General features: G+C 48.8%; 1 protein-coding gene across 1 annotated transcript; it reads left to right on the top strand.

Moving 5' to 3' along the window:
• Window positions 1-96: 96 nt before the first annotated feature.
• On the top strand, window positions 97-25,274 carry pigk (phosphatidylinositol glycan anchor biosynthesis, class K). The gene is made up of 11 exons (XM_056597131.1): window positions 97-228; window positions 476-529; window positions 612-703; window positions 1,217-1,352; window positions 3,187-3,298; window positions 3,972-4,068; window positions 5,597-5,714; window positions 7,324-7,434; window positions 9,964-10,136; window positions 15,426-15,501; window positions 24,531-25,274. Exons 1-11 carry the CDS (start codon window positions 145-147, stop codon window positions 24,645-24,647), a joined length of 1,170 nt encoding a protein of 389 aa, XP_056453106.1. The 5' UTR covers window positions 97-144; the 3' UTR covers window positions 24,648-25,274.
• The last annotated feature ends 2,226 nt before the right edge of the window (window positions 25,275-27,500 follow it).

Raw genomic sequence — 27,500 nt, 5'->3', positions numbered from 1 at the left:
TCGATTAGAATGTGCAAAGAAATTGAATAATCTGGCAGTATTTGTATTTGACAAGGGCTGTTACTTTGAAAAAGCTTCCTTTCAGGAAGTCTTCCGTCATTGGTCGGTTCAGCCCCAGCTGTTGGCTTTACTTCCGCGATCACAATGGCTAGGCATTGTACGGTCAAAATATTCGTTTTATTGAGCTTATTTAATTTATCTTTTCTAGTCAGCACTAATAATATCGAGGTAAGTGTCGAGTATTAATGCATATAGTATAATCAATGATAAAATGAATAAATGTACGCCTATTCGTTGTCATTTTAGCAGTGCACCTGCCATGTAGCCTGCTTTCCTCCATTGAGATGCTGTGTGCAATGTGCCGTATTTTATTTCCATGAACCCCTTTCAAATCCTAAACGTATTCGCTTATGTGACGCAAGATAGCGCAGAACTAGGGCATATCCAATCTTAATACGTGTTCTCTTCCTATTAGGACAAAGCAGGTCAGTTCTTCAATAGTGGACATACTAACAACTGGGCAGTATTGGTGAGTCCTAAAGAGCCATACAATGTTGTTAAGATCTGAAGTACAGTAAAAAAAATCTTAACGTCTTGAATTTTCTTAATAGGTGTGCACTTCTAGATTCTGGTTCAACTACCGTCATGTGGCCAACACCCTCTCAGTCTACCGCAGCGTCAAGAGGCTGGGGATCCCGGACAGGTGAATGGGATACCACAGTATTAACAATGATGACAATATGTTCACAGGAATCAATAAATGCTGATGTGGGTTTACAAATCCGTTGAATATTTGAATTCCTTTGAGTTAATTAACACCTTACAGGCACAATATTACCAAAATCACGAACGCCTGCAGAAGTGAGGGTGGTTACACGTTGCTAATATTAAATTATCTAATGCCGACTGTTTTGTTATTCTTAATCCCCACATTATTTTCCCTTCCAATAAACATCTAATGTGTTGTGTGTGTGTGTATTATTTTTTTTTCTTTTAATTGCCAGTAATAGCTTGTCTTGCCAACTCCAAAGTTACATTGAATAAAAAAAACATGACATGACATTGACAACAGGAAAACAGCAAAGTACTGTTGCTACATGGATACCAGCATATAAAATGATCAATGTGGTCTATAAATATAATAATAACCTGATACTGTACTAACCTAACTGCAATATATGAACCTAGTATTAACACTCTCTTTTTTGATTTCCAGCCGCATAGTTCTGATGCTGGCAGATGATATGGCTTGTAACCATAGAAACCCAAAGCCTGCCACAGTCTTCAGCCACAAGAACATGGAGCTGAACGTTTATGGGGACGATGTGGAGGTGGACTACCGGGGCTATGAGGTAGGCTGCGATGACCTCGGACACACTGCTGAATGGTAAGCCTCACAGAGAAGGAAGTGCGGCCATCTGAAGCGACAGTCCAGTGTCTCAATCTTATTTGCATGTAGGGACGTCATCAAGGTCTTCAAAATGATTCATATGCAAGACTTAACATTTTGATGTTATGAAGGTGGGAAAATGGCTAACTGTCCCTTTTTAATTTGACTAGAAAGCAAGTGTCATGCTCTACGTAAAGCTCAAGCAGCTCATATTCGATGTAGCATCTCCATTGTTGTTTTGGACATCATCCGATGCTCCAGAGCCACGTTGATCACGCAATATGGCACTGCGTAGGCATCACCAACATATATGGCACTGCGTACTGCGTAGGCATCACCAACATATATGTGAGGTTTGGGTCTCAAAAGGATCAGACTTGCGTTAGGCTGGTGCTGCAAGAACACAAAGAGAACCTTCTTGAAATATTTAGCCTACACCTAAATGTTTGTTAACTAGAGGCCAGTTTTATTATTCTGGTCATTTAAAAAATAATGAAAGACGCATAGAAAAAGTCATGGGGTTTGTAGTTTATTCAATATTAACGATTCACAGATTATTGATTCGGCAGTTAATTGAATTGCACGAAACGTTGAACCCTAAGTCCTACACAATCAAAAACGAGTCTATTTATTCCCCTCAAGTCTTTTTCTTTTCCTCTGGTGAGATGCGGTCGTTAAGGATTACACGGTTTACCCGATGGCTTCTAATCTGCAGCAGCAGGAAATTGCTCGATAGCACAAATGTACTCAAACACGGGAGCACCCAGATGCTTTGTTTCACCCCAGGCCCACGGTGTAATGGGAAAGGCCCGTGGAGTGCCCTTGTGCTTTACCTCGGGTTGTTTTGGCTGTGTTTGCGTCGTGTCCGTCACACGCACTCGGGGGATGGCGTGCACGCCCGCTCGACGCCACGGTTTGATGACGCACTCGAAGTCTCACGAGGACATCAAGGAAAAATGGGGTTTAAAGGATTAAACGATTGTTTTTTTCTCTTTTTGGTTTATCATTCAAAAGCGGGATAACGTTCTAAATTAAGATGCTTTTCAGCTGTCAGTCAGCTGCACAATCTAGGCGTGAATAGGCTTTGTTCGTAGTGATTAGGTCGCGGTGCACCAGAGACTTGCGCTCGTTGTCAAGCCTCTGCCATTCAATCTGAGAGACGGTTCTCTCCCCCAACCCCACACCCACCTCCCCCATACACCAAGCGGGGCGTTTCCAGTTGTTAGACGCACCTCATTATCCTTTTCTCATTGTATAAATTCAGAGAAATTCAAGCTCATAAATTATATTAAATGTAGATGATGCTGAAATCTGACAAACGATATCTCAGGGTGGAGACGTCTCATCGACTACCCTTAAATGTTTTGGAATGAGCCAGGGCTGTGCCACCTCCTATGTGAGGGCGTATTGAACTCCGGCCACGTCCTTTGAACATAAACCAAGCGCTAGGGCTGGGAGAATGGGCCTAAAAATAAAATCTCTGATTTTTTTCAACCCAAACTAGAATATTGATTTTTGTTGTCTTTTCTATAAATGACAAATATATATTTGTTAAGTTTGGATTTTATTTGAAGATTAACAATGATTATCAAAAGCAAAATTTGGTTGCGACAGACTTGAGGCAAACTGTAAACACTCACTTCCTTCATGCTATCCATATTGACATTTTACTCTTTAAAAAATATATATAAAAAATAAAATCGATTATTGACCATAATTTCGAATAGCGATTAAAAATCGACTTATGGCCCGGCTCTACCACGCCCACGGGCTCCGCCCTTTGTCCTGTTGCCCAGGTGACGGTGGAGAACTTCCTGCGTGTCCTGACTGGCCGGCTCCCCGCCAGCACGCCTCGCTCCAAGCGGCTTCTCTCGGACGACCGCAGCAACATCCTCATCTACCTGACCGGTAGGACGCCCCGACCCTACCCGCCTACAGGCCGCACCCATAGCTCAGGGGCGGGTTAGGGTTCCCCGTCGACGCAGCGCAAGGGGGTTGACGTCCCCTTACGTCCTTGCGGACCCTCCTTGCGTCCGCCGCAAGGGCCGGACGCGCGCCTCCCAAAAATGTTAACCATGCGTCGGGGCGACGCAGCAGCGAGGGCTGTGATTGGTCCGCTCACTAAAACCCGACTCAGAACCGTAAAGGTTCACGACTGCGTCGGAGCGACTGTGTGCTCCTTGCATTTCGTCGACGTGGAACCCTAATCATCCCTTGTGTGTGTGTGTGTGTGTGTGTGTGTGTGTGTGTGTGTGTGTGTGTGTGTGTGTGTGTGTGTGTGTGTGTGTGTGTGTGTGTGTGTGTGTGTGTGTGTGTGTGTGTGTGTGTGTGTGAAGGAAGAGTTCTTGAGAAGGAACAGATCGCTCCTCTGAAAGATGGCTAGCAGTAGCCACTGTGTTGAGTGGGTGGACAGCGCTCTAATGTTCCGTGTTTTAAGATCTGTCCTCAACGCTCACATTCCCGATCGTATCTCCAGGTCAGACCACACTGTCATCTACTTGGGCTTTAGGCCAAAGTCAGTTGATTTGTTAAGTGACTGTTTGCATTTGTGGTTTTTTCTTTTTGTTTGTTTGTCTGTCAGGTCATGGCGGGAACGGCTTTCTGAAGTTCCAGGACTCCGAGGAGATCAGTAACGTAGAGCTGGCCGACGCCTTCGAGCAGATGTGGCAGAAGAGAAGGTACAAAAGGCAACAACGTAGAAAGAGATCTAGATAGAGACCATAGCGCTGCACTAGCTCTGCTGAACACCGCTTGTTACGGCTGGCTGATACCGGGTTGAAATGAGTTGTCTTCCACTGAGTAATGCCCAATCCAATTACTACCCCTTGGCCCTTCCCCTTACCCCTCCCCCTTGTTTTGAAGGGGTAAGGGGAAGGGGGAAGGGGTAAGGGGTAGAAATGGGATTGGGCCTTATGCTTTCATTCAGTTAACAACAGAGCCCCTTTGGGACAAGTGGGAGAGATACACTCCCTGGTTAACATGTGCTTGTAATCACAACCCCCGCCTTACCCTGCCAGCCTGTTCCCTAGTCTCATCCGCCCTCTTAATTAATGGACTACTTGTGAATGGGTCGTTACCGTTCAAGGTGCTAGCAGGTGGTTGATTAGCACGTGCACGCGCATGGCGATGCAGTAAACGAGGCTCAGATTTAATTAGGCTTGTGCGTGCAAGGCGGCACCCCCGTCCCATCGGGGCCCTCGTCACCCGACGCACTCTGAGCTACGGCGGTGATCTCCGGCCTCCTGAAGAACGGATCCCGGCAGCCTTGGGGACTTTAGACTACAGACGTCTGGCCTCTGAGAGACCCGTAGCACCCCCACCCTAGCGCCCAGCCTCCCCCCACCCTAATGCCCAGCCTCCCCCCACCCTAGCAGGTCCCCCCCACCCTAGCAGCGAGCCATCCTCCCCAATGGGACCTATTAGTGGGGAGAGCAGTGCCCTTTGATCACAGAAGGAGGCTGGGGGGGAAACTGGCAAAGGTGTGGAAGTGTGAACGTGGGCGGGCAGACCGGACCGGGCAGACTTGGTTTTTTTTCCGGGGGTCGTCATGGCAACTGGTGTCTGGAGGATGGTTTTGGGTGGAAGGTTGGGTATTATACAATCCTAAGAGAAGAGGAGGAGTGTTGCACGAGGAGATTCGCTTTCAGGCGAGCTTGGTGTGTTGTTGCTGGGTATGAAAGAAATGTACAGAAGATGATTCCTATTTTTAGGGGCTCTCACTCCAGAACTGACTTGTCAATTCAATTGTAACGTAGTTCCCAGGGAGCTGTGTAGAAATGATGGAGATGAAGATCAAGACTGTGTCGGTGTTTTATTTGTGAAATAAAAGTGATAAATTGCTGCACAGTAAGACTATTATGCCGTTTCAGTCAAAGGTAAAGCCACCATTAAACTAAACCTTCTTGAATATTATGAACTATAATGTATTCATTTTATGTCTTTGGAAGCTTTTGAAATCGACGCATTTCTTTGGCTGTCTTCTTGGCCCAGCTTCGGTCCAAGTCATTGGACTGATTTCCACTCTCCCAACCCCTTTTGATCTGGCCACTGAACTTTAGATTTTGGCCTCATCGGAAAGTGTGTGTGTGTGTGTGTGTGTGTGTGTGTGTGTGTGTGTGTGTGTGTGTGTGTGTGTGTGTGTGTGTGTGTGTGTGTGTGTGTGTGTGTGTGTGTGTGTGTGTGTGTGTGTGTGTGTGTGCTCGCCAGGTACAACGAGCTGCTGTTCATCATCGACACGTGCCAGGGCGCCTCGATGTACGAGCGCTTCTATTCCCCTAACCTGATGGCTCTGGCCAGCAGCCAGGTCGGAGAGGACTCTCTGTCTGTGAGTTACCTGCGTGCCTCCAGGAGATGCGGGCGGGGAAATCCCCTGCTTGCTGGGAGCCGGAAAAATCGTGTCCCCCTTTGACTAACAGCGATTGTATCTGGGGGGGGGGGGGGGTTAGCTTTTTGGGGTTCTGCAATTCACAGCTCATCAGAACAGCCCAGCTGTGCAATGAGATTACTTCAGCAATGCCCCCTTTTTAAAAACGAGTCAAGATAAAAAGGTTTCTTTCTGATTCCTGATGGCTTCTCTGCAGAGTCAAGTATATTTTTGACTAGGTTGCAGAGCACTTCTATAGCCACTCTATTTTTTTCGACAGCATCCTCTGATCGCTTTTGATTGCCTTGTCTACTAAGCGACTTAATCTAGTGACATTTAAGAATATTAAGGTTGGCGATTTAAGCCTGGACTGCAGAACCTTGGAGCTCCTGTTTATTAATGTTGGATGAGTGGTTGGCGTTTCCTATTAATTGTTTATCTGTATGTTCTTCAATGAAGCTAATGTTGGATGTATCCCTGACTCTGAAGACCAACGGCTCTAACTTTCTGCGGATGGGCATTGCTACGGCCCTAGGTTTAACATGGGCACTTGTCCATGTATTTCTTCACATTAGTCTAACAGTGACTAGCTCACACCATTATCAACAGTACAAACAGGAGTTGATCATTATCATTAAGATGCTGATTTAGTGCTCGCTGTATTTTAATTACATACCCCTTTTTTGCAATCAGCAAAAGCCCTGAACATAATCAAACATGAAATTACCCTAACTGAGGTAAATTATGTCAAAAAACAAATGCAATGGCACAATCAAGTCTTTCTAGTAAAATGTAAGTACATTTCTAAACTCTCAAGTTGTTAAAGCCCTGATTGTCAGCTGTGATTATTTATTTTGTATCACTGCACTAAAAGAACGCTGTCACTTCTGTGAGGCACTTAGCAGAAGTAGTGACAGCAATCATACAATACAGAGCCGATAGAAACCCATTCCTGTCCTCTGGTGCTGTGAGGAAACAGCACCACCTACTGGGCGTCTGTGGCGGTGTTATTCTATGCATTTACAGGATGTATGCATGCACGTATGATAATCTCTAAACACCTCTTTCTCTTAAACCTCCTAAAACGTTAAGCCTTGTTGGAGGCTAGGCCGAATCTCGATTCTTCCCCTTGCCCCTTTTGCTTTGTCTTTGTCTTTGTCTTAACCAAGACAAAGACAAAGACAAAGCAAAAGGGGCAAGGGGAAGAATCGAGATTCGGCCCAAGTGAGCTCTCAAATCATCTTAAAAATAAGGGGTACATAGCACTCAATCTTATCCCTTAATCTTGATCAAATTGGGTATTGAGACACCACTAGCTCTCACATGAACGCGCAACTTCAAGGGTAAGGGGGAAGATGAGGGGTAAGGGGAAGTATTGAGATTGGGCCTAAGGCCCAATCCCTTCCCCCTTCCCCTTACCCCTTCAAAACAAGGGGAAGGGGTAAGGGGAAGGGGTAAGGGGAAGAGGTAAGGGGTAGAAATGGGATTGGGCCTAAAGCATAAGACCCCAGAGGCTCCATCAGGTCGCAGCGCTGTGGTTTGTTAAGCCCCCTTCGTCTCTCCGCCACAGCACCAACCCGACCTGGCCATCGGCGTGCACCTGATGGACCGCTACACCTTCTACCTGCTCGAGTTCCTGGAGGACATCCACCCCTCCAGCACCACCAACATGAACCAGCTGGTGAGCCCGTGACCCCCGGTGTGGGTGCTGGTGATGGGTGCTGGTGTGTGGGTGTGTGCGGGTAGAGGAAGAAGTCTTGAGAAGGAACAGAACGCTCCTCTGAAAGTGTTGTGTGGGTGGACAGCGCTCTAATGTTCTGGGTTTAGGTGTGTGTGTGTGTGTGTGTGTGTGTGTGTGTGTGTGTGTGTGTGTGTGTGTGTGTGTGTGTGTGTGTGTGTGTGTGTGTGTGTGTGTGTGTGTGTGTGTGTGTGTGTGTGTGTGTGTGTGTGTGTGCGCCCAAAGGGGTGTGTTGTTTAATTGCGTGTGTTCGTTAACGTGGGGTTAGGGTTAAGGGAGCATCCATCTCAGCTATCCTATACATGGCTCTGTGCTACGTGAGTGACCCTGGCCGGCGCTTCGAGTCTCCTGAACACGGTCGCACACAGAATAGTGTTGAGCTGTTTATTCTCAACCGCTCACCGGTAAAGATTACGAGCTGATATCTAACCTATAATGCGTCCTTGGGTCTGATGGCCTTCTAGGGGGTCTTCTCCTTTGCCTGGGTGTCCTTGGATGTGTTGTGAGTGAGCTGGAGGGCTTAAAAACAAACAACAGTGAGACGGCATCATGGCGGGGGTGCCTGTGAAGATGTGGATGTCGGTTGGGGGCTGGGGGACACCTCCGTGGTCCACTGCCCAACCCACGCTACGGCTTACCTGTCGATGTCACCTCAGGGGAATACAGCCCCAACGCAGCTCGTGTGAGTCTGCTGGTCCGAAGAGAACGGTTCCTTTTTGTACAACATGAAAGAGTGGGTGGCCGATAGTCCACCTTAATGCCAGAACGCCCGGGAAGCCGCACTTAAAACAGACTGGCAAATGTCAAACGTGTGTGTGTGTGTGTGTGTGTGTGTGTGTGTGTGTGTGTGTGTGTGTGTGTGTGTGTGTGTGTGTGTGTGTGTGTGTGTGTGTGTGTGTGTGTGTGTGTGTGTGTGTGTGTGTGTGTGTGTGTGTGTGTGTGTGTGTGTGTGTGTGTTTCTCACACCTTTAGGCAGCCAGGTGTGTTGGTGGGGAGGGTCGACTTGTACACACACACCCCCATCAAGAGCAATCAGTCTGATAAGCAAGATTAGTGCAGACGGGTGTACCACATCTATTCCGATTCCCCACCATTTTCCATTTTATTTGGAAGGTACGTTGTTTGTTCTCTCACATCTAGTCTGTGACGTCGGATCAATAATTTGATTTTCTCTTGCAAGTGATTTTTCATCACTTGCACTTTAAGGAAGACAAACGGTCGCTGTCTCTGGTCTCTCCGATGGCCGGCTCTTGATCCCAGCCTCATATTTCCCAAGCAGTTCTCAAGCTTCTTTTTTTGCAAGATAAAAAGCTTCCCTCATTGATTTAATGTGTGGAAAAAGGGGCTATGTTTGAAGAGCTTTGTTCAGTAACACACTATTGAGTCACTCTTTAAGAGGATTAATCCTGCAGTCTTAATGCCCCAGGTAGTTATAGATTAGGCATTGGACAAGGCGCTCTCTCCTCCACGACACCTTCCCCAATAAGATCAGACCCTGTGCCCTCAAGTGCTCATTTCATCGCCCTTGAGGTCCCTCACTGAGGGAGGAAGCCGTCCTCTATCTGCCCACTCACACACGTGTGTGTGTGTGTGTGTGTGTGTGTGTGTGTGTGTGTGTGTGTGTGTGTGTGTGTGTGTGTGTGTGTGTGTGTGTGTGTGTGTGTGTGTGTGTGTGTGTGTGTGTCAGTCATAAAAAGCATTGTTTTAAAGTGAACCGTTTGATTGTATCCTTTGCTGTTGTTGATCAAGTGAACAACTGGCCCAGTTCAGCCAGTGCTCCGTCCCTTCCACTGAACCTGACTTAAGGAACTGAGAAATACCTATTGCTGAGGCTAGCGAGCTCCTCGCGGGTTTTGGCGAGTGGCTATGAGGGAAGGCTGAATGGATCACCGGTATTTCTTTTTCAAACCCTTGTAAACTCTAGCTCACTAAGGCTAGTTTCTCTCAAGTGGCCTCCCCTCGCTCTGACTCCCACTGCTGGTCCATAATTGATAAACAGATTGTAGACATTGTTGGATCATTTGACACTAAAAGCTTATCATCTATTTGTCCACGTTCAGCTGACCCTCGCCGCCTCCTCCCTCGCCACTAACGGGTAGAAGCAGGAGCGGCGGTAAAAATGAGCCGAAGGAGAACGTCCGTCTGCATGCCAGCGGCTCGGACAATAATCCATCACCTCTTGCCAAGTACAGTTTCTCAAGGAGTCTGAAACGTTGCACGAGTATGGGTGTCACGGACCCACGAATGGCAGCAAAGCTACAAAATCAATTTGTGGCAGCACGGTTCAAAAAGTGCTGAAAAGTGCCTGAGGTGCCTTTTGAGGCCGGCTCTGTTTGGAATGATCTACGATGGGCTGATAAACTACAAATACAGCGCCCTCGCTGTGAATGGGATTACCCCTGATTGCGTCGTAGAACGGTATTTTTAAAATCAGTTTTCTTTTGCTGTTTGCTTTTCTTTATTCTATGGCAGTTCAAGGTGTGCCCCAAGAGTCAGTGTGTGTCCACCCCGGGCCACCGTACCGACCTTTTCCTGAGGGACCCAGGACGTGTCCTCATCACGGACTTCTTCGGAAGCGTCCGCAAAGTGGAGATCACCATGGAAACCATCAACCTGTCGAGCCCCATGGAGCCTTTGCCAGAGAGGTAAGCTAATTATGTGTTTGTTGTTTGTTTGTTGTCATGTTCATAGCGATAGTGAAAACAGAATGATGACCGTAATTGTAATACTGAAACTGTTATTTTGTGATTGCTTCAGGACAATAATAATTGAACACTCTAATAATGGGCTTTGGGGAGCACGCAAGGCATCAAATGGTGTCGACCTGACCTTGGTGACAAACAAACAAACAAACAGATTTCACTAAATCATCAGATCATTCAACCGAATATGCATTCCCGCGACAGACGTCTGATTGGTCACGTTTGACTTCAGCCGTCCAATGCGAGGAGCCCCCAGGCCAAATTGTTGAATCGGGTGTTTAGTCCAATAATGAGCAGTGGGGACTCATTTAGCACAGCCCTAGTTAATTACATTGATTCAATGTGCTGAAATGGAGTGCTTGACCCATTGGCGTTTAGGCAGATAATTACTTCTCAAGGTTATAGAACCTAGTAATAAAGGAGCCAAGTTATCAAACATTGGCCGACTTCAATCATTTTCCTCGAGGATAAACTGCACAGCACATATTTTGTATATGTGTATTAATGCACACATAATACCTACCGCAATTATAATGTATTATGTCCCACGTCAAAAGCTTTTGAGGGACGTTTTCCCCTGCACATGAAGAGCGTAGGGTGTGTTGAGGGTAGTCGTCCACTAGATGTCAGTAGTGCGCCGTCTAAGCCATTATTTTTGCTCCATCACATTCGGTGGCTGATAAAATAATTACTTACTTTTTTAATATTGACTGATATTGGCTATTCAGAGTCACAGACAGTCAATCTCATAACAAAATCGTATGAGGTGCGTAGTTAATGTTTGGAAAAAATCCAAATGTCAATACAATTAATGAATCCTATATTTGCGTTTCTGATCTCTATTTTAGGCTTATGTGCTTCAGACACACTTGCGGAATAAGATCAGTTTGATATTCCACTCAGCAGGCTTTTAATTGAGCCATTTTTGGAATTTACATAGCCGACATGGTTAGAAGCCAATCGGTAATTAACATGTAGCCGGCAGAAATGTTCTGGTGATCGCCTGCTGAGCACAGTTGGCCATTCGATATGTTGTAGAGAAACGCACACACTACACACACACACACAGACACACACAGAGAGAGAGAGATTATATTCACCATTCTGATGCAAGAAGCCCGCAATCTCCTGAATCATTGGCTCTTTAGTAGGGGGTTTTGTTTTTCCCCGGGAAGATAAACGACCAATGAGAACGCACAAACCTAGCAGAGGCGGGCTAATGTGGTCGTTTGTTACGGCCGGCTGCATGCCGGTGAGACTCCAAAACAAGTCTTATTCCCAATTGATATTGCAGATATGACCAAGCAGTCTCTTGAACCTCTTTGGTTCTGCGTCGGGGGTTACGTTAGGGGACCAATCGCACTCGCCTCGACGCGAGGTTAACATTTTCGGGAGGGCGAACGTCATGCCCTCGCGGTGGGCGCAAGGAGGGTCCACCAGGACGTAACGCGTCCGTAAACCCCCTTGCGTTGCGTCAACGTCCAACCATAACGCTACCTTAAGCTTGTGAGGTGTGTTTTATTATGGATTCTGGATTGAATGGTTGTCCTAAAGGGGTTCCCCTTTCAATACATTTAATAATATTAATCATGATTTCCTTATTTACTTTTTAGTTGCAAAAATCCCACAGACTCAAATTCACCCTCGCTACACCAGATCACATGCTGCATGCCGTACGCGACATGTTGTGGATGAATCGGAGCTCTCCGAGGCACGGGCCTTTTGTCCTGCTAATCCCTCCGTACACTGAGGTATCAGAGATCATTTGTCGAGGGTTTATTTCACAATCTCTTTTAATGTCTAAGGCTTAACGCAACCAGGGCTTTTGTCTTTTCACTTCTCTCGCTCTGTCCCTCATTCCTCTGGGAACTCTCTCTGTCTCTCTCCGTCTCCTCAAATGTATCTGTGAAGAGTGTATGTTCCGGGTTCTTCCATTAAGTGAATTACAGCATGGAGTGGACAGCGTAATGCGTCATCCCATTCACTCCATGCAGTCTCCATCGGCGAAGGGGAAATGGCCCCGTAATAAACCCTGAGCGGCCTGTTGTTCAAGATGCATCCTTACTCATCTTTAATCATGGAGTTTTAATTCAGTTGAGTGAGTGACACGTTTCAATTAATGAAAGAGCGTGCATTATGCAGATCACTCCACAGTGACCCACACAGACTGCAGGCCTTCTTCATGGCTTAAGGCCGTAACAGCAGGGACCGCACCACACAATATCACAAAGATTGTTTGGGGCCATCGCGTAGTGTCTTGCAATTCTTTAAATATTGATCTATTTGATCTATTGCGATGTGTGATTTATGTATTTAAAACGTCAGTATAAATTTATATTGCAAAAATATAAACACAGAATACATTGTCGCGCCCTTGTAGCTCAAATTTAAAAACAAAATGAAAAAAGACAACCTTTTGGAGTCATTTCCGAAGAAAAGAGTCCCTATACTTGCATGAATCAATTTTAGATTATTATATATTCATCTTTTTTAACCCTCTTTTGCTTCAACTTAAGTTGCGACCAAATTGCCTTGAAATTGAAATTCCTCCATGGCGCTACGAGGCAGTGCTGAAAGTAAGTGACCCCTGACCTGTGTTATAATGAAGCAGGGCAGAGGTCGCGCTCAGCGTGGAAGACTTTAATTAGGAGAAACAAAAGGCGCACTGGGAGTACTGGGAATAACATCAGTCTGGTCGGTATGGCCTGTCTCGTTCTCGGGCCCGGGCCCAACAAATCAGCCCGGGCGTCTGGTTATCTTCGCTCACACACAGACTCACACGCACCCGCACCCGCACACGCACACGCACACGCACACGTACACGCACACGCACACGCACACGCATGCACTCAAGCCAAGGCAGGAAGAGCTCAGCTGGACGTTGTGTTCCAACGCCTCCTCCTCCCACACACACAGAGGGTTCACATATCTATCAGACAGAGAACAAGACGTACGGAGAGAGAACGCTTTCTGCAGAAAGATTGACGAGAGAGAGGGAGGGAGGGAGGGAGGGAGGGAGAGATGGAGGGAGGGAGGGAGGGAGAGATGCATGGAGAGAGGGAGGGAGAGATGCATGGAGAGAGGGAGGGAGAGATGCATGGAGAGAGGGAGGGAGAGATGCATGGAGAGAGGGAGGGAGAGATGCATGGAGAGAGGGAGGGAGAGATGCATGGAGAGAGGGAGGGAGAGATGCATGGAGAGAGGGAGGGAGAGATGCATGGAGAGAGGGAGGGATGGATGCATGGAGAGAGGGAGGGAGAGATGCATGGAGAGAGGGAGGGAGAGATGCATGGAGAGAGGGAGGGATGGATGGAGGGAGAAGGACCGGACAAAAAAAATATATTTATAGATAATAAATAAATATCCAGAAGATGGAGGGGAGACGGATGGGGTGAGGAGGGGGAGGGGGAGGAGGGGGAGGAGGGGGAGAGATAACGAATGGCTTCACCTAGCTATCGGTGAATTGCAAACCGGTGTGGTTGATCATTACGCCAGAGGTTACAGCCCACTCGATTGGCTAATTAAGGAAAGTTCCGGGCCAGCTGCCCAGACTCTCTCTCACACACACACGGCCATGGCTCTCTGAAGGTGGGGGGGTTGGGTGGTGGGGGGGGGGGGGGGGGGGTTGGGGGTGGTAGTGGTCTCGGCCCGCCGTATCCCCGCGGTGGGTAGACACACGAGACGACCAGCGGCAGACTGTGGAGGCGACTCTTTGATTGCCTCCCGCCGTTAAAAGCGCCAACGTTTTAAAGAGCATCTCGTCCGGAGAGCCGGATTGCAATCGTTTCCTTCTCCCGTGTGATGAGGCCGCCGCCGCCGTCGCCGCGCTGTAGGGGTGATGAGGCAACAACGCGCACGGCCCCCCCCCCCCCTGTCAGCCGTAGGCCACGGCAGCCCCGCCGGACGGCCAGAGTTTATCAACGGTCGGCGTGTTTACCTCCCTGGGCCAAACCCTCCCAGGCCGATGGACGAAGCTAGGATCGTAAAACGGTGTCTGTCTCATCAGCAGCCAGCCCTCGCTTTGTGAGCCCTTTAACAGGATACCTGTAGCAGCCTGCAGACGCGAAACTAGGGCGGGACCGTTTGACCTGAAAATAAAATCTCAGATTTTTCTCAAACCCGATTATCGATTTTAATCAAAAAAATTTCTATGAGTGGATTATAATAATTTTTTTTAAGTTTGGATTTTATTTGAAGAATAACAACGATTGAAAAAAAGCAAAATAAATAATACACATCTCCCAATCTGCTGCGTGCATCAGTTTAAGAAGTTGTAACAAATGTGTTGTGCTGCTGCTTATGGTTGCCACAGACTTTAAGAAAACTACCCACACTTTTTTTCAGCGCATGCTGCCATGTTGATTTTTTTTTTTTTTTTAAATCTCCAAAAACTTTTTTCTTTTAATAATCGATTTTATTTTGAAAAATCGTCCTGAACCATTAATTTGAATTACAATTAACAATCGATCAATCGCCCCCACATCTACGCAACACAAGGCTGAGTGGTTTCCTTGGTCACAACTTTTGTTCCGCCGGTTGGTCACTGACGGAGCAGTGCTGGCCCTGACGCGCTGATGAACCACACAGACTCTGCGGTACAGGTGTGGCGAGCGGTCAGTGACGACCCCTGTCAACACGTATCAATCACAAAGTTCCTGTGTGCTGAACACCGGCTTGGGGGGGGGGGATCAGCACACTCAGTGCTGATCAACTGGGTCATGTGGGCTGGGGCGTGGTCCAGAATGGGAGGCATGGGTTTGCTATGGAAATTCAAAATGATCTTCAACAGGGACCCGTCAGTAAAGCACCCAATGCCACTCTCACTCGCTTTCTCTACCCAGTTGAGTAGTTAATCTCTAGTGATTATACTTCTTTAGTTCTGATGTTTGGTTGCCGGGGAATAAAGCAAAACTAAAGGGGGGGGGGGGGGGGGGGGAATTAAGCGTGGTTTTGGTTCTGCGGTTGTCACGCTGCATTTGATTGGCTGTGCTCCAAAGCGATGTGCCAATCAACAGGCCCGACAGACTCACACGCCATCTGGCAGGGGGAACGCTGGAGCTCTCTCTGCTCACTGACAGCCCTTTCTTCAGCGCTGAGTAACGGCCCTCTGCCTGACACAAAGCTTCATGTTCTCTGCGGCTAACTCACACCTTGTCTTCGTTTTTAGGAAGTTATTAAAAGCTGTGTGTTTGTGTGTTGTGTGTGTGTGTTTGTGTGTTCCTTTCATGTCAGGATACTGTCTGAGGACCAGCAGAGAGAAACGCAGTACTATGTGGACCAATTGCCGGTGTCTGGGATCATCCATCAGGTGAACACACACACACACACACACACACACACACACACACACACACACACACACACACACTAACACACACACACACACACACTAACACACACACACTAACACAAACAAACACACACACACACACACACACACACACACACACACACACACACACCTCCCCCCAATGTTCTGGAACATGTTCATATTATAAAGTGCACCAACTTGGACACTCGGTCGACAGTGACCTTCACACCTCTTTCCTTCTCTTTAGAAAAGTCTTTCCATTAATGTACCTTTTTAAAATCTCCCACGTTGGCACTTGTGCTAAAGCAGCCAAAGGAACCACATTAATCATCTTTGCTGAGGACGTGAGGACAAATTATGGCTGCATGCGGTTTTTGTTCTTTTCTTTCCGATCACGTCTGGGCACGACATTTTTAGGTTTTGGGGTCCAATTCCCTACGAGGAAGGACTTTTTCTGTGCTCATATTTGGGTTACCCTTGGCAAGAACCACAGTCCCGACACCATGCCCCCATGCATATCTAAATGGGATTCTGCGGTAGAAGGAGAATATGAATTTAAAACAAGGGAATGTGCTTTCGTCTTCTCCAGATTTGTTGCAATTTACGACTAATTCCTCCAAATTTCTCGCTATGACTAATTTCTACAAAGTCGTCCCAAACAACGTCTCCGATCGCACGTCCCTTGTGTCCCCCCATCAAAGTTAACTTTAAAATGAAAGGCCCTCTATGCTAACGAATGTCTTACGCTGGCATCGAGAAGGTTTCACAGAATGTGACCCTTTGGCTCATTTCTGTGTGCAGCAAGTGGTGGCGATGTGTTGAGTGTCAACAGCTGAGCATGACCCAAGCTGGTGCTCTCCCCATGGTGTGTGTGTGTGTGTGTGTGTGTGTGTGTGTGTGTGTGTGTGTGTGTGTGTGTGTGTGTGTGTGTGTGTGTGTGTGTGTGTGTGTGTGTGTGTGTGTGTGTGTGTGTGTGCGTGGCCATGTGTTACCGCAACGAAGAGAGGAGGGCCATCACGACAGTTGGAACGTCCTCGGAAGCCAGCTGCTTTTCGTATGCTTTGGTTGGTTTCGCGGCCCCCAAGCTAACCCCGCTCCTACCCCGGTACTTGCTCATGAGTCGGTGTTAAATTGCTTCACAACCTTTGGCGTTTCATAAGGCGTGAAGTCTGTCGTTTTTTTTGTTGCCAATTTATGTATGATTATTATTTATGAAGCCGCAATGCGTATCATTTCGACTAGCTCGCAGCTTAAAATGACGTGGACATATATGTAGTCAATGTTGATGCTCATTACCATAATGTTAGAAATATAATCACATCCTATAACTGTTATATTCAACGAATTGAAAATGCTGTCCCTTATGCCCGTACAGCCCTATTTGTTGGCAAGAATTGTACTTTCGCCACTCTCTTAAACCCCTCTCTCTCTCTCTCCACTCCACCCACCCGAGCTACACTAGTTTGCATCACAAAATAGCCCAGCCAGTCAGAGTGAGTGAGAACCGTGTTATTGAGTGGTTTTACCTCGTCTCCGGCCTCCCTACTGGGAAGTGCTCCATTGTACACCTCGCCAGTTTAAACTTAGTTGTTGGGAGTTGTTGGAGGTACTTTTTGTAACCAACATGTAATCCAGTCGTCCAGGTAGATATAAAGTAGCCTTAGTGAGTGGTGAGACCACCCTGATGGGAGCTCACACACTCTGCAGTCTGGCCTTCAGCCCATTGGAAGCCTCTTCAGAAACGTAAAAGAGGATGTATCCAATCAGCACTCGGGGGGAGGGAGTGTGGGGTCACGACGAACAAGGAGCACCTTGTCTGCCAACGAAAGAAAAATAAATGTGCAGTCCCCAAGGAAGGTGTTGCAATCTGTGGAGCAATCGAGGCGGTTTACCCAAAATAGACCGAATGACGATGTTAAAAGATGATCAATCATCTGTACGGAAGGCCTTTCTCCGAGGTGTATACGCGTTTGTTTCACTTCCTACCGGCTTCGACTATAGCGAAGAGAGAAGGAGTACCAACTTAGTTATTCAGTGGGACGGCTGGAGTGAGTTGAACCACCAAAGGCCACGGCCATTCATTGGGAAACCCAAACTTGAATATCCGGGCGGTGTTATAAGGCAGAATGGAGGGAGGGAAGGGGTTAGCCCTACTTCTAGACAGCGACTACTGTTAAAAACTTTTAAATAAGGGATTTCAGTGGCAAGCGCCTGTTTACAAATCGCTGAACCTTTTCAGTACGACCTCCTTTTGTAATAATATTTTTTAGAATAATTCTGAGTCTTGTCGCCCGGCGACGTGATTGTCCACCGCTGACAAAGAGCAGAGCAGAGTGTTCATGGTCGTTGGCGCCTAGGCAGACTTTATGAGACAGGAAGTAGAAGCCATGGTGGCAGGGGATCTGAAAGTGAGAAACGTGGACCTGTCGTCTCCACTGCTTAAACGTGTTCTGCTGCGCCGCCAACCACCGGCCAGGGTCACCGAAACACTCGGGTGTTGTTCATGTAGCGTGTTAAAAACAACATGAGAATCCATCTCGGACGATCCAGAAACCAAGGACGACAAAACGGTGTGCGTGGATATACGCAAGGCCGCGTGCGTCGGAACGCGTTTACTTCGCGTCTCGTCGGCATCACAGAGACCAAACGGCCGCTTGTTTGGGAAGGCATGCTACTACCCCGGGGCGGAAGAGGACGGGACGGAGGGTCTTGTCGGATTGACTCATATCTCAATCTGGGCTCACTCGATAATTCAATCCTGGCCACAAAATGGCCGCCATCAATCATATCAGTTGGCAACCGTTTTTTATTTTTTTATGATTTTCTATTTAACCATAATTGCACTGGAATGGGGGGGGGGGGGGGGGGGGGGGGGGGGGGGGAGATGGGGGGGGGGGGGGGGGGGCTTGGGGGGCAGGGCTCAGGGCTGCAGCACCTCCATGTGTTATGTTGCCTCGTGTGGACGCTGTGTGTATCATCCTTCCATTTGTGGGCGGTGTTACTGGAATGCACCTGTTTTATGGAGAACTACAATATCGAATCCACTAACTTTTGATGGCAATCCGTCAGGGCATCTGTGTGTGTGTGTGTGTGTGTGTGTGTGTGTGTGTGTGTGTGTGTGTGTGTGTGTGTGTGTGTGTGTGTGTGTGTGTGTGTGTGTGTGTGTGTGTGTGTGTGTGTGTGTGTGTGGTGTTTTTATTCATGGGCAGAGAGTCACACCGAATAGAACCGAATTTGACTGAATGGCAGGGAGGCAGGTGTGTGTGTCATTTGTGGACAAACACCCACACCATGGCTGGCCTGCCATGCAGACGTGGGAGTGTGCGTGCGTGTGTGCGTGCACGTGTCCATGTGAGGGAGGAAGTGATTAATGCCCCGTCTCCAGTGGCAGCTGTCTCCGCTATGGAGTCGTGCTGCGACCCCCCCCCCCCCCCCCCCCCCCCCGCTGATGCCTCCTCACGCACTCAACCCAACGCGCTCTTATTTTGTTGTTTCCAGAGTCACCGCAACGTTGTACTTCATATTTCTATGATTTGATTTTTATTATTCTAATGCGTCACGCTTTTATATATGCAGCTATTTATATATGTGTGTGTGTGTGTGTGTGTGTGTGTGTGTGTGTGTGTGTCTTCCTGGCTTTGGTGATTTGCAATCTCTGGCGTCAAATAGTTATTTGTTCTCACGCCCGCTTGCCGCTGCACCATATGGCTGGGGGGTAGAGGGACGGGGAAACATTGCAAATTAATGCAAATGGAGGACGGGAAAAAAACGACCGCCACCGAGAGAACAAGAAAACATGTTCCTCTGTTGTGAGGCGTCTGGGTAGAGGGACAGCGTCAGGCCGCACCATGTTAAGTCGATTTTTACAAACGTCAAAGTATATTCGTGTACATCTTGCAGGGTGGATATGCCTGGACGCTATTTTCTGATAATTTGGGTGTTAAGGAATGGGTGGGCATCTCTGCAGGGTTTTCGCTCACTACAGGACCAATTTAAAAATAGTTCGCCACATTGGTTCCTTAGACCCAGCATGATGTTAAATGGGGTCCAGGCTGAGATATCAAAGTTGTTCTTTAAAGTCCTTTTAATAACATCATTTAAAGTGCATTACGTACTTCAGTTGTCCCCATCCTTTAACGACGGTTAGTTTTATTGGGCACCCCAATGTTCTTTTCTCCTTAATTCTTCTGGCAGTTGGAACTCAAACATCAAGGCCAGTATTCTGCACACATCACCTCGATGCGACAACCGACCCCATTGATGCGATTCAACCTCGTGTTTGGCAGAGGTTTTTATTTTCCTCTTTTTTTTCTTTTTTTCTTCTCGACACCTATCAGTCAAGCGGTTCAACATTAATTGATTTTGGAATTTGGAACACGGAATATTAAGCGCTTTTAATGTGGCGAGGTCACCGCGGGCAGCGTACTGTCCTTGGCGTAGAGGAAGTTGAATGGCGCTCCGAGAGACTTTGCAACCAGAGTTCTCTCGTTGTCACTAATCCGCTCAAGGTCAGCCCAAGTTTCTTGTCCCTTTTTTACTGTGTGTGTGTGTGTGTGTGTGTGTGTGTGTGTGTGTGTGTGTGTGTGTGTGTGTGTGTGTGTGTGTGTGTGTGTGTGTGTGTGTGTGTGTGTGTGTGTGTGTGTGTGTGCGTTGGCTCTGACTAAACGTGTACCATTAGCTTCTCTGTGTAGAGCCGCCCAACGGACTAGCCCCCCCTCTCAGACAGCGACCCCCCCTCTCAGACAGCGACCCCACATCTCACTCTTCTCCTCCGGGGGGGGGGGGGGGGGGGGGGGTCCCTCACGCGATGCACCGGGCCAACAGGAGGCCGTGCACGTGAACACACTTGTTCCCTTCCGACACCTTTCTATATACACGCACGCACGCGAGCACTGGCCTCCCCAGCTCCCCTCCCCTTGTCATCTGAGGTCAGCGTTGGCTGGGAGCCACATGCTATCATGAGCCTCCCCCCCCCCCCCCCCCCCCCCCCCCCCCCCCCCCCCCCCCCCCCACGCTCCCCAAACTCTGCTGCCCTTCATCCCCTCGGTTTTCAGTCTCTCTCGCTCTCGCTCTCTCCCTGCGTCTCTCTGTCTCTGTCTCTCTCTCGCTCTCTCCCTGTGTCTCTCTCTCTCTGTCTCTCTCTCTCTCTGTCTCTCTCTCCTCTCTCTCTCGCTCTCTCTCTGTCTGTTCTCTGTCTCTGTCTCTCCTCTCTCTCTACTTCTACTCTCTCTGTCTCCTCTCTTCCTCTCTGCTCTGTTGTTTCTCTGTCTCTCTCTCGTTCTCTCTCGCTTCTGTCCTCATCTCTCATCTTGTGTCTCTTCCCTCTCTCTCATCCGCTCTTCGCTCTCTCTCCTCAGCTCTTCTCTGTACTCGCTTCTCTCTCCTCTCTCTTGTCTCTGTCTCTGTCTCTGTCTCTCTCTCATCTCTGTCTCTCTCTCTCTCCCTGTGTCTCCCTCTCTGTCTCTGTCTCTGTCTCTCTCTCGCTCTGTCTCTCTCTCTCTGTCTCTCTCGCTCTGTCTCTCGCTCTCTGTGTCTCTCCCTCTCTGTCTCTCTCTCGCTCTAGCTCTCTCTCTCATTCTCTCGTTCTCTCTGTCTCTCTGGTCCTGTCTCTCATGTCTCTTGTCTTCGTCTTCTCTGTCTGTCTCTCTGTCGTCTGTCTGTCGTCTGTCTGTCTGTCTTGTCTGTCTGTCTGTCTGTCTGTCTGTCTGTCTGTCTGTCTCTCTCTCTCTCTCTCTCTGTCTCTGTCTCTGTCTCTGTCTCTGTCTCTCTCTCTCTCCCCCTCTCCCCTACATTTAGCACCCAACCCAGTAGATAGTATCCGGGCGCTGACCCCTCCACTCATACCGGCGCTCCTCCTGTGCACTGCTTCCCGTCTGCCCCCCCTGCACACATTCCACCAACGCGTGGATCTCTCTGCAAACACTACAACATTGAGGCTTCGTTTCCTTCTCCATAGCGTCAAGGCCAACCGTTCACAGCAACCCGGCCGAAATGTGGCCTTTCTATGAGCTCCATGGGACCCCAGTCGCCCCTCATTTAACCCAAGGATTAGATGCAACTTTCTTTTCCCCCTGTAGGAGGCATTTCTTTGTTGCAGCAGCAGCAGTGGAAAAACACAGGACAAAAATACAATACAATAATAATATGAAGTACCAATACAAACAAAAATAAACTATGGTAATTGCTAAACAAAATGCTAAAGTATGGACAAGACAAGACAAACAGAACCAGCAAACAAGCTGGGCAAACAAAACAGGCGGTATAAACAATAGAAACTATAACTAATAAAGTGTAAACATCCAGTGAACGTGGTGCGCGTGATGTTCTGTGCAGCCGTTCTACGGCGGTGTTTTGAGGCGCAGTGTGTGTTGGCGTTCTCCGTCGGGGTCAGCTGGGCGCTTTGAACACCTTCGCTGTCTCTGTCTGTGTGTGTGTGTGTGTGTGTGTGGTGTGTGTGTGTGTGTGTGCTGTGTGTGTGTGTGTGTGTGTGTGTGTGTGTGTGTGTGTGTGTGTGTGTTGCACAGAGAGTCTGGCCGCTCTCCATCGACAAACGGTAACTCACTTGAAGTAGGGTTGAACCCCAAGTGCTCCATCATGGAAACAAATGACCCCAAAATACAGACCTGGGTGGGGCGCGGGGGAGTGACACTTCTCGGGGTCGGCCCAAGAACTTAAAGGTTGTATCAGCGATGTCGGGTGACGTCACTTCTGTTGGTATTTTGAAGCGAGATCCCAAACAAACAGAGCCAGCCCCCCCCCTCCCTTCCGTGTTTTGTGAATCCAGTAAAAACGATCTTGAACGCAGCGCAAAACCCCACAACACCCCCCGCCTTGTCGGTGATTCAGTTGGAATACTATTTATTTTGGTTTTGAGTGGTTGGTAGTATCATTTGTTTTTGGGTGAGATCTCGGGGCAGAGGCTAACTAAAGGGTTTCTGACGGCCCGTTATGGGGCGGCCAGCTAGCGGATCGTGAGGAAAGAGCCGATGAATGAGCACTATTGGATCTGCACTATTGGTACATTGCACAACGTTGACTCATCTCGATGCGTTGCAGAACAGTAGAGGGACGGTTCCATCCCAGAGGGAGTTCTGTTGGCGTTGGAGAGGAGCTGGAAGCCTCATGGTGTCATCTCTACCTCTACCTATCCAAGCCACTCGGAGAGCTTCGATTGGTTCTGTTCATTTTTAACAGAAAAGAGGTTTCGTTTCTGTTGGGCTGCCACAAAACACCCAGAATTCCCTCTGCTTTTGTGTTTAATTTCAGGAGGCAATTAAAACGGTCCAGTAATAAGTCAATGCAGCGGAGGGGGGAATTAATCAAACTAACACCAGAAGTCACTTTAGGATCTTTGTCCCCCGTCAACCAAGCAACCAACCAACCCCTGGCTTTAAGGGGAGGTGTGACAAACCACAAACCTTTGATTGACTGGACGTACGTGTCGTTGCTACGGTCGGCGCTCTCTCCAATCCGATTCGAAGATGCGAAAGTCGGGGCCGCTGTGTCGATGGGATAAGGTGTTTCTGGTTGTGTTTTAAGGCCTGAATCGTGCAGGATGCACCGGACCTTCTGTAAACCCTTGCCCCCAGCCCGGCTCTCTACACCCAGCAGGGTTTGACGCTAGCACGCTGTCGGGGACGGTGAAAATATGGAGTTAACGTCATGTCCTGCGCGGTTGATCCGTCCTGCTCACGACGGCACGACGCGCGCTCGTTCAACGCGGAGTGCTTTTGCTGCATTGAAGAAGTGACGGCTTTCCTCCGTGCCTTTTCCTCGACCGGCGTCCATCAGGCCCGGTTATTTATATAGCGGTCAGCCCGGGTGACCGCCGCAACAGCTCAGGACCGAGTGCTCCCTCTGGCCCAGCCGCTGAGGCTTCTATGTTCGACACTGGCACGCACCGCGATCACCCGACGCCACCCGAATCCCCGTCCATACCCTCCCGACGTGGGGTTTCTTCGAGGGTAAAGCGCACGCGTCTCCTTGGAATTCACCCTCGGGACATTAACATATAAATGATGCGCGACGCCCATCGAGGCGCATGCTTAATGAGCGGGGGGGGGGGGGGGGGGCGCATCTCAAAGTATAATCCCACGCAAAGTGATGATGTGGCAGCAGCCGGGCATCAGCCCACCGGGGGGCGGGGGGGGGGCTCTGATGATCCTCCCTGGGGGGGGGGGGCGTGTAGAGAGAGGCAGAGAGACAGCAGGTACACAAAGGTGTTGAACGGCCTTGACAAGAGAACGATTAAGGGACTGCGTGTGTGAAGTCCTCCATCTGCTAAGGGTTAGGGGTGTGTGTGTGTGTGTGTGTGTGCGCGCGTGTGTGCGTGTGTGCGCGTGCGAATGACAGCGCAGTCGGCCGTGGTCTCACCAGGAGGGACGCTCAATTGTACTTTCAACCACCAGCAGCTCTCCTTTCGTCCTGCTGCCTCTCTCTCTGTCTGTCTCCGTCTCTCTCTCTCTCTCTCTCTCTGTCTCTGTCTCTGTCTCTATGTCTCTATGTCTGTCTGTGTCTCTCTGTCTGTCTCTGTCTCTCTGTCTCTCTGTCTCTGTCTGTCTCTGTCTCTCTCACCACACCCCCGTCTATTGCCTCTGTTCCCTCTCTCACTGTTGGATCTCTCTCTCCCTCTTCTCTTTCATCATCCCTTCACTCTTCCCGCCCTCATGTCCCCTAACCCCTCTTCTGCTTTAATGCTGCTTTTTATCTGTCCACATTCTATCTCTTCATCTCTTCATCTTTATTTATCTTTCTCCATCTCTCTCTCCTTCTCTCTCTCTGTGTGTGTGTGTGTGTGTGTGTGTGTGTGTGTGTGTGTGTGTGTGTTGTGGGTGTGGTGTGTGTGTGTGTGTGTGGTGGTGTGTGTGTGTGTGTGTGTGTGTGTGTGTGTGTGTGTGTGTGTGTGCGCTCTCTCTCCTCTTATGTCTCCCTTGGCGCCGTCTCTCCCTCCTAGTTGCTCTAAAGTTTTCCTTGTGCCGGTCCCACTCACCCCCCCACCCCCTCACCCTGTGTGTTCTCGTCCCCAGAAGGCCAAGCAGAGAGACTGGCACCCCCCCGACGGCTTCATCCTGGGGCTGTGGACCCTCATCCTCATCGTCTTCTTCAAGACCTACGGGATCAAGCACCTCAAACACATCTTCTGAGTACACACACACACACACACACACACACACACACACACACACACACACACACACTCCATCCCACTGAAACACGCACACAATCCAGCACACTGAAATACACACACACACGCACACATTCACGCCGTGCCCTCGAGAGAACGGCCTACAAACCCCGAAGATGTAGAAGAAGAAGAAGAAGAAGAAGAAGAGGGAGTAAATGTCGACCGAGCCGACTCTTGAGCTCACTGGAACGCAATGTCACCCTGGAACCATCGCGGGCGGCTCCTGAACCGGGGACCCGGGGAAAGTGCCGGAACTTTATTTATCTGTCGTGTTGTCTGGTCTGGGTTTGTTTCCTTATGCTTTCTTGTGACCTCCCATGAGGTCGATGGGCAGCCCTGTACATAACGATCGGAGGCCGCGTGGCGTGCTCTGTGCCTCCGTTCGGGACGCCGTGCGCTGCTGACCTGTCGCTACGGCGGTACATGACGGCCGCTAACGTGCCGAGCTACACGGACGGGGAACGTGTTTGTTCTACGCGTTGTCCGTGTGCGTTACGGACTTCAAAACACGTCTGGTGCGTGTTCGGTCAAATCGTCTGCATGTGGCAGCGCTTTCGCCTAATTGGAATGATTGCCCCCCCCCCCCCCCCCCCCCTCCCTCCTTAAACACACTGAATTATCCAGACGATTGAAGTTATTTTTAGTTTCATTTATTTTTCAAAGCGCTCCCCTCTGCATATTTCATCAGCTGCAGCTTCTTCTTTTTAAAGCCGAGCCCGAGTAAAAGATTGCGGTGGAAGGGGCGCACTGATTGGCTTAGAGTAGGAGAGGATAACGATGGTGACAATTCCCCGCAGCCCCCCCCCCCCCCCCCCCCACGCCGCATTCACGGCTCCGTTCCGTCTCCACCTCCTCCCCCCGTGTCCATCTCGCGCCGTAATGGATAACAGTTGTCCGTAATCCCATCTCCGCAGCGGTGAACCCCCCCCCCCCACCCCCCCGCCTTTCGCTTTACTCGTTGCCACAAATTGCGCCGCCCCGGTGGAAACATCCATTAGCGCGGCCCGGCGTGCTCATTGTGTTGCCGGCTGACGCCCCCCCCCCCCACCGCTGCGGACGGATGAGTCAGGATCTCTGCTCTATCGCTCTATCTCTATCTCTGCGTCTCCCCGGGTCCCAATCCACATTAACAATTATCTTTGGTTGCGTGTGTGTGTGTGTGTGTGGGTATGTGCATGTGTGTGTGTGTGTGCGTAGTCCTTGGGCCAGGGAATAGGATGGGATGGGTGGGGGTATGGCGGTGGGGGGTTGGATGAATGATGGTGGAAGCATGAGGATTGAACGGGCTGCTGGGGGGTGAGTGTGCGATGAGAGGCTGCAGACAGTGTGCCACCCCCATCCCATTTATTGTTTTAGGACACGCGTCCGTCTCATGTTCCACTCTTCCTGGGTTTTAAAACGTATGTGGTGTTTTTGTCTATTTATTCATTGGAGGGACAAAAAGCGAAACGAAAGCTTTTAAGGGTGCTTTTTTTATTTGACAATTAAAGATAAATTATGAGAGCCGTAGTTTTGTCTGTTTTACTGACCGCTGTGTGATCTTTTTAACAAGGCATCAGATCTTACTCATTTCTCCAGCTGTTCTGTATCAAGTGGGTCTACTCTTACTAACAAAGTGGAAATCCTGAAATCCAAATGGCACCATTTGCACATTAGTCAGAGTGATTTTTATATCTACGACATTTAGAGCTTCAAGTTCTCAAAATAAGAATCTTTCCGCTCCGAGAAACTTTTCCGTTGCATGGTGGCCAAATGGGAACTAGTCATTAGCCTACTTTGTGTTAAATAAGAGCACAGCACTTCTGTAGTCAAGGCAATTAATATAGAAGGCTGAAACTGCATGAATTAATTAAGTCTGATTATCTGACTAATTAATGTTGTCTTAGTTATAACTACACTATAGAATTTACATTGCAAGAGAAACAAGTTTGTTTTGTTTTTAAGTCCATTCCATTAATTAGCCTTCCGTGTAAGTACAGTCAGTCCAGCAAAACCACCGTATCTCTACTTCGACTATTGCGAGGCCTAGCGTGCCTTTCTGTATTCCTAAATCATTTTTGACCCCAGCCTATTTGCTATCGCACTCAAATGGATGACCCTTGTCCTTTAACCAACTGTGTAAGGTTTTTTGACCAGCTCAGCTCAGCCTGCGGCGAGAGCCTTCACCTCTGCGGACTCCTACTCATTCAACACGCGCTCGGACGCGCCGAGTCCAGTGACGTGCCGTCATCATAATCAGTCTCCGAGCCCACCGTGCATTTCCTCGAGGCGCTTGTCGCTGGGGGAGCTTTAATAAAGATCAAGGTCCAGTCCCGTTCACACCTGTGACTGGGGGGGGGGGCGGGGGGGGGGGCGGGTTGAGAGGATGACAAACTGGCTGGCTGCCTTCTGCAAAAGACCGAAACGTGCAAAGCGGAGAGCGATGTGCAGACATGTCAGCTCAGCGGGTATTTCTCCCACGACATGTAGCCCTGTCTCGGGCTAGACATCACCGACGGAACCATACAGGAGTGCTCTTGGTCATGGTTCTTGCGTTTTACGAGTTGAATTGTTGGCAAGGCGGGTGGGTGGGTGTCTTTGTACGCTCGCGATTGTGTTAGTATGCGAGTTTGTGATAGTGTGTTTATCCTATTGTGTTACTTTAATTGTGTGTGTCGAATTGTATGTTTTTGTATGCGTGTCTGAGTTGGTAATTTTGTTTTTCCTCCCATTTATTCGTTGACTTTCTGATTTATAATGGACGTTCATCATTCATTTCAAGCTATTATTCTCGCCCACCTCGGCTTCTCCTTCTTTTGTTCTGTCGACAAAA

Source organism: Gadus chalcogrammus, chromosome 8, assembly GCF_026213295.1.
Source record: "Gadus chalcogrammus isolate NIFS_2021 chromosome 8, NIFS_Gcha_1.0, whole genome shotgun sequence".
In the NCBI taxonomy this organism is placed as follows: domain Eukaryota; kingdom Metazoa; phylum Chordata; class Actinopteri; order Gadiformes; family Gadidae; genus Gadus; species Gadus chalcogrammus.
This window is presented reverse-complemented; position numbering and strand designations above follow the sequence as displayed.